The sequence below is a fragment of the Sinocyclocheilus anshuiensis genome, unplaced genomic scaffold (assembly GCF_001515605.1).
Source record: "Sinocyclocheilus anshuiensis isolate Anshui unplaced genomic scaffold, SAMN03320099.WGS_v1.1 scaffold916, whole genome shotgun sequence".
Lineage (NCBI taxonomy): Eukaryota > Metazoa > Chordata > Actinopteri > Cypriniformes > Cyprinidae > Sinocyclocheilus > Sinocyclocheilus anshuiensis.
This window is the reverse complement of record NW_015548264.1, coordinates 1,111,318-1,121,195: the sequence shown is the minus strand read 5'-3', so window position 1 is coordinate 1,121,195 and position 9,878 is coordinate 1,111,318. Positions and strand designations below refer to the sequence as shown.

General features: G+C 35.3%; 1 protein-coding gene across 7 annotated transcripts in view; it reads right to left on the bottom strand.

Annotated features, from left to right (window-relative positions):
* The window catches only part of LOC107655593 (glutamate receptor-interacting protein 1-like), a 292,734-nt gene that overhangs the window by 83,962 nt on the left and 198,894 nt on the right, over positions 1-9,878 (bottom strand). For all 7 annotated transcript variants that reach the window (XM_016443136.1, XM_016443139.1, XM_016443132.1 and 4 more), the window contains exon 2: positions 8,048-8,128. In XM_016443136.1, the coding sequence (XP_016298622.1) occupies positions 8,048-8,128 (81 nt within the window). The remainder of the gene's footprint in view (positions 1-8,047; positions 8,129-9,878) is intronic.

The following is a 9,878-nucleotide window of genomic DNA, read 5'->3' as shown; positions in this document are numbered from 1 at the left end:
TATCCTACTGAACTGTTTCTTTTTCGTAAATACCGTCCAAGCCAATGCATCCTTCGTGCATGTTGTGAGCCCTGTTGCGCAGCTGCACCGGGGGGCCCACTGGGGGTCATCCAATATCCATACAATTTGTGGCACAGTATGCCATGGTCATATTACAAGCTCTGTCTTAAGCTGTCTGGGGAAAGCGTGGTTCTCTCAGTTCACTGAGGGTTCAGCGTAATATCTCGGCCCAGAGCAAGAAAAAGGGCCGCTGGGATCTAATGAGCTGTGCTTTGAGGGCTACGCTGGGACAGGTGTGGAAGTTGATAAGTTGATCCCATTACTTGTGGTCTCTCATTTCATTCCATGTCCTCTCTCCCACCTTTCCTGTTTGAATGAGGCACACAGAGCTAGTGTTTCCTTGCCATGTTGCCACGGTGATGAGATTGGCCATCAGCTTTCTCAAAGCCGACAGATTTCTGTGGCGGGATCGAATGCTGTGCCCGTCAGACAGGTATTGAGGGGAAGAGACAGAAAGATAGAGCTTGAGACAGCATGTGCGAGAATGATACAAAGCAGGAGATAAAAGTACAGATGGAGTGCATGACGGAGAGAGCAAGATATAAACATCTACTCTGCCAGCTGAGGCACACGCAGGTTAAAACAGTTATAACTTTTCAAGCTGCCTGTGACAGAAAACGTTAATCTGCAATCGCAGACTGATCTAGATAGCAAACTTGATAGATAATGCACAGAAAAATCCAACCAAACACAGGAAGAAGTGTACAAGAGGCAATCCAACACTGTATCATTTATTGTAAAAAAGTAAATAATTTATTTAACTTAATTTTGAAAACATAATTTATTAATTTGGAAATTATTTTAATAATGCAATTTTAATATAATACATTAATACAGTTTTTTATTGATAAAGATGTATTACCATAAATTGCACAGACAATGTAATTTAGGGATACACACACAATTAAATGCAATAATTGTGCATTATTGTATTATTGCATTTAGATCACCCTTTTCCATTGTCTAATGCTCACTTAAAGTTCATTTTTCAAAACAAAATAATTAAATAACATAATAATTAGCACTGTTAAATGTAATCTTCAGTAAATATCAAAGTGAATACCAATCATATTAAATATTCAAAAGTATATAATTTCAACTCAAATATCATACAGCTTGAATGGATGCACAACCTTTAACACAAACAATAAACGTTATAAGAAGACTTTTCTCCTTTCTTTCAAAAACTTTCAGGCTCTGTCCTAATTATGTTTATTTGCATTTGCTCATTATCATTCAGTATTGTTTATCCCTGCTGTTCACCACGCTATCAGAAAAGACCCACCAGCTGAGAACCACATACAGTATTTAGGAAAACGCTTCTGTTTTCTATGAAAAGCTCAGACAGGGACAGCAGCGAGGTGCATTGTCTGTAACATTGCTCGGAGGTGTAATGAAAACATTTGGTTAAATGCCCACTGTCAGTTCACGGTTTCACTCTCTATGAAGGCTGTAGGCGTACTAGCAGGTGGGCTCAGCACTGAATTGGCTTTCCAACATTGAAACTTTTAGCAGTCAAAATGACAAATTGGGCCATAATTCAATATGGAACCAGGCATGACTAATGGTTGATGCTAGCAAACATTCGCACGGATAGAAAAACAAACATATTCATAAACAATTGCTTCAATTAAAAAAGGTCCAATTCATTACACAATTTCTAAACCGCCTCTTCAAAGGGAAGAAAAATGATCAGCTGCAACTAATCAAATTAATAATTGAATATGATATTTGCAATCTGAGAATAAATGATCTGGTGTTTGAATAATGGCTCTCTTTGATTATGTTCAATCATGCAGGCTATTACATTGACACACGCAATTCCCATTTTGTTATATAACTCTATTCAGTGCAGTAAAACTGACACAGTGGTTCCTTCTGATGGACACCATTTTGAAGTTTTATGTGAGACAGATATCAATATTCCCATACAGAGATGGTTTAGAGACACTCAAAATGGTAGAAAAACACCACAATAAAGCACTTCTTTAACATCAACCACAAGCAAGAACTACTACAATAATTTGATTAACTGTATGTCCTTTCAATACTTAAAAGGCTAAGTTCCTGTCTTAATGTGTGAAAAACCTGCCTATACCTATTTATATGCTGCACTAACCTCTCCACAGGAGGACAAACACACACAGGCAAATGAAAAACACTATCTGTTGGCTCCTGCGCCAAACAGGGGTCTTCTGGGAGAAAAAGTTTGAGCGCATTTATCATGAAGATTTGGCACAGGCACGCTGAGGTACAGTATGAAGTACTAGCCAGCACATCTGCTTGCTATCTCTTTACTCATCTGCTTCTGACAGTTTTAAACCTCTCAGGGAAACACGCTTTGCTTTAGAAGGGTAATTTTAGAGGGTGGCTCTTCAACTATGGCCACTTTTGGACTTAAACAATTGACTCTTAATTATATTTACACTCTCAGTAGTTCATTTCATTAGTTTACTTACAATATACAACAATATACATCATAGAGAAATGTGTGCAGTGACATTGTCGACAAAGGAGTTGGCCATTTAATCCTAAAAAATACTTTCAGTGATCCATCATTTAAATGATGATTGCGTACATGACTACTTTGACTTGCTAAGGCTACTTTCATAGCTAGCACTGTGTGTATATTATATAGAATTACTGTAAACAATAAAGCATGCATTTAGCCATACTACTCTTTAAAAAAAAACAATGTTCCAAAATATTTCTTTCAAATAAATGCTGTTCTTTTGAAATTTCTATTTAAAGAATAAAAGTAAAAAGAAATAATAATAAAATAAATAAAAAAATAAAAACATTTCACAGTTTTAACTAAAACGTTAAAATTTTTTAAACTGTTTTTAATATTGATAATAACAGAATGATACTTCTTGAAATTTCTATTCAAAGAATAAAAGTAAAAAAAAGTATCCGTTTTTACAAAAGGATAAAACTGTATTAATATATAATATCAGAATGATTTCTTAAGGTTCGTGTGGCATTGAAGACTGGAGTAATGATGCTGAAAATTCAGCTTTGCCATCATAGGAATACATTAAATTTCAAAACATATTAAAAAAGAAAACTGTAATTTTTTAACTGTATTTTTAATCAAATAAATGCAGCCTTGGTGAGCATAAGAAACTTCTTTCAAAACCATTTAAAAAAATCTTACCAAACCTATATTTTTAAACAGTAGTGTACATATATTTCACACAGTAAACATAAAAAGTGTTTGATCATTCAACTCTTTATTTAGTTTATTATATTTTTCTAGTATTAGATTGAAAGAATTGGTGGTCAAACAAATGCATAAAAGTACAATAAAATATTAAAAACTACATACAAATACATTTGAAAAGTAAAAAAAAAAAAAAAAAAAAAAAAAAAAAGATCAATGGGTAAAAAGTTTCAAGACTGTTTTAATGTGACCCTCTGCTAGTTTTAATAAGAAACAACCTAAGGGACATAAAGTTAAAGAAACACCCAGCAACAAAACAGTCAAAACTTTGCTAAGAAACTCTGCTCACAAGAAAGCACCACAAACAGCCCTTAAAATGAGCCACAACCTCCATTAAACTTTCACTCTTTCGACAGCTTGATAACAGCTAATTAGAAAAATTAATAGAGGCCTCTGCAGTTGCACCCTGCATTACATGTGGCTCTGAAAGTGCTGAATCACTTTGATGCAACAACATTTTCAGCTTGCAAGCCAGCGCCCAATGCCATCCACAGCGAACTCATCTGTCAGCAGCCTGTCTCTCTCACTCATTCTGTGCCTGCCCAATGAATGCTAACATGGCATTTAAAAAGAGATGTGTATGCCAAGGGACTTGTATCTAGGATAAGCGTGTGCTAGTGTTGTAGCAGGAAATTGAGGTTATAAATGAATGGTGCGTCCATATCTCTTTAGCAGCAGCCCAATGAGCTTTGGGACGCTCCTGCACTGCAGGCCTCGGCTGCTCTGTATGTTGCTTAAAACATATTGTGATTATAACCAGTTAGAGAACACGATCCCCAGCGGATTCATTTGCAAAATTCCAGGTAACAATTTGCTAATCCCCTCATCCATATTAATAACAACGCAGAGGACTAATCAAGGAGATTTAAATGTGCAGCGAGATCGGTGACGGTGCAAGACTGGAGAGACTTCAGCCATTCCCAGCTTTATTTCACAGCGGTTTGAGGCTCGCATGATTGAGTGACTCTCATGGGCGTCTCTCTCAGTGTTATAAAAACAGAGATACAATCTCGGAGGGAGAGAGAGAGGAGACGTGTTGAATCTGAAATGAAGTCATCAGGCTTTTCTAGCCAAGCTATCTTTATGTTTTGCTTCTGATGTTTTACTAGCAGGTTTGGGAAAGACTCTCAATTTTACCTTTGGTTTACTTTCAGTTCATTTATTGGATTGTAGAATTGTATTTCAGGGTGTTGAATTGGAATATTAATTGGAATGACAAAGAGGAATTTACTGCATTGCAGTAAAATGAAATTCAACAAGAGGAAACAATACAAAACATAATTACAAAAATCTTTTCAGCGTTTCATTATTTTTTATTCTGATATGCAAAATATTTGTCTAAACTAGGTTCAATTCTGTGTGAAATTAATATTAAAATTCCTTTGAATCTACTTAGCATCTTAACATATACATATACAGTCTATACAGTATAAAAATGTAATACCGGTGGTATTAATGTTTCTGAAAGCTACTGTTCAAGTAGGATTTAAAAAAAAAGAAATTAATACTTTTATTCATCAAGGGCACATTAAATCGATCAAAAGTGACAGTAAAGATTTAAAATGTTTTTTAAAAATTATATTTCAAATGCTTTTCTTTCTATTCATCAAAGAATCCTGAAAATTTTTATCACCGATTCCACAAACATATTAAGTGTTTCAACATTTACAATAATAATAAATGTTTCTTGAGCTCCAAATCACCTTTTTAAATGCTTTCTGAAGAATCATGTGACACTGAAGACTAGAGTAATGGCAGCTGGAAATTCAGCTTTGCCATCACAGGAATAAATGACATTTTAATATATTTTAAAATAGAAAACAGCTCATTTAAATTCTAATAACATTTACCAATCCTACTGTTTTTACTCTATTTTTGATCAAAATGCAGCTTTGGTGAGCATAAGAGACTTTCAAAAGGTCTTTCAAATCTTACTGACCACAAACTTTTGAATTGCAGTGCACGATAACTTGGGCTTATGGGTAATTCATACTAAAAATATACATAAACTACACTTCCAACAGCTTTATACATTTATTCACACCTTCATTCAACTTGAATTCTACTTTTGTAGATTCAAATTTTGAATTACAAATCTGCACCCTGTTTGCTACCTCAATTCAAATTCCAAAAGTGAATCTGCATTCAAATCAATTCCAAAAGCAGTGAATTTCCGAATAGTCTCAGGTTGAGGGGCACAGCACAAAATTCATCATTAGTTGCTACATTAATTCATTTCCCACTATTCCAGCATATATTTTTAAAACTAACACTTTAAAAATTCAGGATATCTACACTTACCAGATGCATTTATAGTCTTTGGAGAGTCTAAGCATGGGAAGCTTGTTCTTTCTGTCTCTCTAAAGAAAGCTACTGTGCAGCAGGTTTTTAAAAAAAGAAATTAATACTTTTATGCATCAAGGAAACATTAAATTGATCGAAAGTGACAGTAAAGTTACAAAAATTCTATTTCAAATGCATTTCTTTCTATTCATCAAAGAATCCTGAAAAAAAATGTATCATCGGTTCCACAAGCATATTAAGTGTTTCAACATTTATGATAATAATAAATGTTTCTTGAGCTCCAAATCACCTTTTTAAATGCTTTCTGAAGAATCATGTGACACTGAAGACTAGAGTAATGGCAGCTGGAAATTCAGCTTTGCCATCACAGGAATAAATGACATTTTAATATATTTTAAAATAGAAAACAGCTCATTTAAATTCTAATAACATTTACCAATCCTACTGTTTTTACTCTATTTTTGATCAAAATGCAGCTTTGGTGAGCATAAGAGACTTTCAAAAGGTCTTTCAAATCTTACTGACCACAAACTTTTGAATTGCAGTGCACGATAACTTGGGCTTATGGGTAATTCATACTAAAAATATACATAAACTACACTTCCAACAGCTTTATACATTTATTCACACCTTCATTCAACTTGAATTCTACTTTTGTAGATTCAAATTTTGAATTACAAATCTGCACCCTGTTTGCTACCTCAATTCAAATTCCAAAAGTGAATCTGCATTCAAATCAATTCCAAAAGCAGTGAATTTCCGAATAGTCTCAGGTTGAGGGGCACAGCACAAAATTCATCATCAGTTGCAAAATAAATTCATTTCCCACTATTCCACCATATATTTTTAAAACCAACACTTTAAAAATTCAGGATATCTACACTTACCAAATGCATTTGTAGTCTTTGGAGAGTCTAAGCGCATGGAAAAACTTGTTATATCTCCATCTCTCTAAAACCATTCAGATCTAGCCACGCTTCAGTTTAATGCTTCAGTTTCAATCCTTTGTTTTAATTGATTTTTATTATTCATAAACAACTCATGAGCATTAATTCTTTGCATAAACCAAGACATACACTTAGTGATGTAGTGTTCTAATTATTAGTATTCCCTCAAATCATATAAATGCCATTTATCCAACATGTCTGAAATACAAAATAATTTAAGTGCAATGCGAATGGTCATATTAAAGCCATTATAAAAAGACTGTATCATGCAAGTTTTATAGTGAGTAATTGTGATTGCATAAGACTCAGGCCTTGAGCAAGTCAAGAATGGCCAATGGATCAAATCTAAAAAAATGCTACTTTATCACTCTCTCTGTATTTCCGCTTTTAATATTTAGTCACATTCCTCCGGCATCATTCTATGTCTGATGTATGTGAAGTATTTTGTGACAGTAGCTTATAATCCCACTCTTGGCAGTAAGTGATTTTCTGAGGAAGCATTATGAGACGTGCCACCATCTCAACCGCAAAACCATCACACCGAGCTCGGCAGGAGCATCACAGTCTGCGCCTAATCTGTCTTCAGATGGATGGTTTAATACGGCAGTCCAAAGAGCCAGTGCCTACGGCGTGGAGCTACATCAGAACGTGGGCACGAGGCCCCAAAGCCGTCATGCTAAATGCTAACCGCTTCTGAAGATGGGTTTGATGTGCTTAGAGCTCTGTACTGAGAGATTATACAGGGAATTTATTTCAACACCCTCTGAGATGTTTTTACCTCTAGCATGAAAATGAGCGTCGCTTCAAAACGGATCTCAACTAACACAAAAGGCGCGCTGGGTTTGTGAATGAAATGAAAAAAATGAATGAAAGCTAAATAGAAATATGAAAAAAATACTAATAAAAATGAAAAAGCACATAAAAGTACTAAAATTCAAATGAAAATAAAAAAGTAAAAGCAAATTAAAAATCTGAATAAATACTATGATTGTATATTAATAATAATAATAAAACTGGTAACTACATCTAAAATTGCCACAATCTTGTTTAAGAAAAATAAGGCTTCACAGAGCTAGAAGCATTGGAAAGCTAAGCTAAGCTAGCATGAAACAGATATTTTCAAATAGCTTTCACAATAAACAACAGCCATTTTGAGGAGAAGTACCTACTAATGTTGAGTTTCATTAACACTCAATTTCAATTTTTAACTTTTGAGATGCAGGTGTATGTCGTCACACAAAAATGAAGGCAGCCATACACTCACTTCTAAGCAAATAAAATGCACAGATGAGACAAAATTGGTAAATGTCATTATAATAAAGCCCTTTTAGAAAACATTAGCAATAGGCACATAAAACAGTAATTATTTCCTGTCAATAATCGTACACTTGCAAAAACGCAATTTTGTTATATATGTCACTTTTTGAGCATCATACTAAACCACACCTTCGAATAAAACCCAGCATATTTTACACCAGAACTGCACTGACAAATCAGACGTTGTGCTTTGTACCTGGAATACTCTGTCTCCTAATTGCCAGAGCGCCATCTGGTGGCCTGGAGGGATTGGAGTGTTTAGTGTAGGGCCCCTCATCTGAAAAACACAAGAAAACCAAGACATTTGAAAACCACACAATGGTTTTCATTAGCAAAACCTTGTCCTTATTTTCCCATGCAAGCAACATGTACACAAATTCAAAGCCGCTGGAGTGGGCGTTCTTCACAGGAAATTATAGCTGTCACATATACACAGCTATTACAATGGCCAACACGCTCTCCAAGAGGCGTAGCCTTCAATAACAATAATTTGAACACGAAGCTGTCGGCTTTTCACGCACACGCTCAAATGTAATAAAAAGGCACACAGACACTACTCCTACATGTTGAGCAGAAAACAGTGGCCTCCCATCTGTGATATATGGTGAGTGCATCAGCAGCTCCAGCTGTGGCCATCCGATTGTGTGCTCAGATTTAGAGCCGTGGAATACCGAGCAAAGACAGCGGGAGTCCCGTCATAATGGAACCCTTAAAGAACAGCAGGACGGCACACTGAGCACTGTTTACTTTGACTGCAGTAGCAAACGCAGCCAGACTCGACAGCAGATCACACATATGTGGAGAAGCGTGTAGGTGTCCAAGAGACTGGATGGAAATTTATACAGCGGGAAAAATATGACAATTATAAACATACTGTATCCCATCATTTCTGAACATAAGTGAGTCGCAATCTGCTTGGTGAGGCATGCGATTACTCTTGTTCACACTAAGGGTGAGGAATCACAAACCCTTAATTATAAGTATTAATGCACTACACATTTAGTATGGAGTTAAGTAGTTTGAAGCACTTAAATCAGAAGTTAACTTATGACACCGCTGACAGATCATAGTTATTAAGCCATGAATATATATATTATTGGCTTTCTAGTACTGTTAATGCACCGTTGTATCTGATAATGTGTCTTTACTGCAGTATGAATATGTAAATTCTATGCAGATGAGGTCCTGCACAATGACCTTAAAGGGATACTCCACCCTAAAATGAAAATTTTGTCAGTAATCACTTACCCCCATGTCGTTCCAAACCCGTAAAAGCTTCGTTCATCTTCGGAACACAATTTAAGATATTTTGGATGAAAACCTTGAGGCTTGTGACCGTCACATTGACTGCCAAGTAAATTACACTGTCAAGGTCCAGAAAAGTATGAAAGACATTGTCAGAATAGTCCATCTGCCATCAGAGAGAAGTGGAGAAAATTTAGCACTTACTCCACCGGCCTCGCTCCGTTCCCACGGCTCTCGGGCCAGCCCCTCTCGTCACAGTGATTAATGACAAAATTGTCTTTTTGGGGTGGAGTATCCCTTTAAGTTGCTCAAGTTGCTTAAAAATGTAATTGCTAGATCATGTGTCAATAAAAATATATTATACACTGGTGGCCAAAAGTTTGGAATAATCCAGTTCTTCAATGTTTTTTTAAAAAGAATGTTTCTCTCCAAGGCTGCATACAGTGCACAGCATAAACGAGTACACCCCCTCTGATTAAATATAAAAGATGTATTTTCTTAAAGATCACTAATATAATTCATAGAAAAATGGCAAAATTGAAATGTATTAAACATATTCTTAATAAAAACAGAAATAAATGCCATTAATATCTGTAAAACAAGTAACTTAGCCAATTTTGTTTAAATGAAGGATTACAGAAATGAGTACACCCTAGATTTAATTCAACAAAGTGTAATATTCTAGTACTTAATATGTCCTCCATAACTCTAAGTACACTGCTCTGACCCTTCTTGGCACTGAGTGTACAAGTTCATGACAAATTTTCACATCTGTGCTGTTT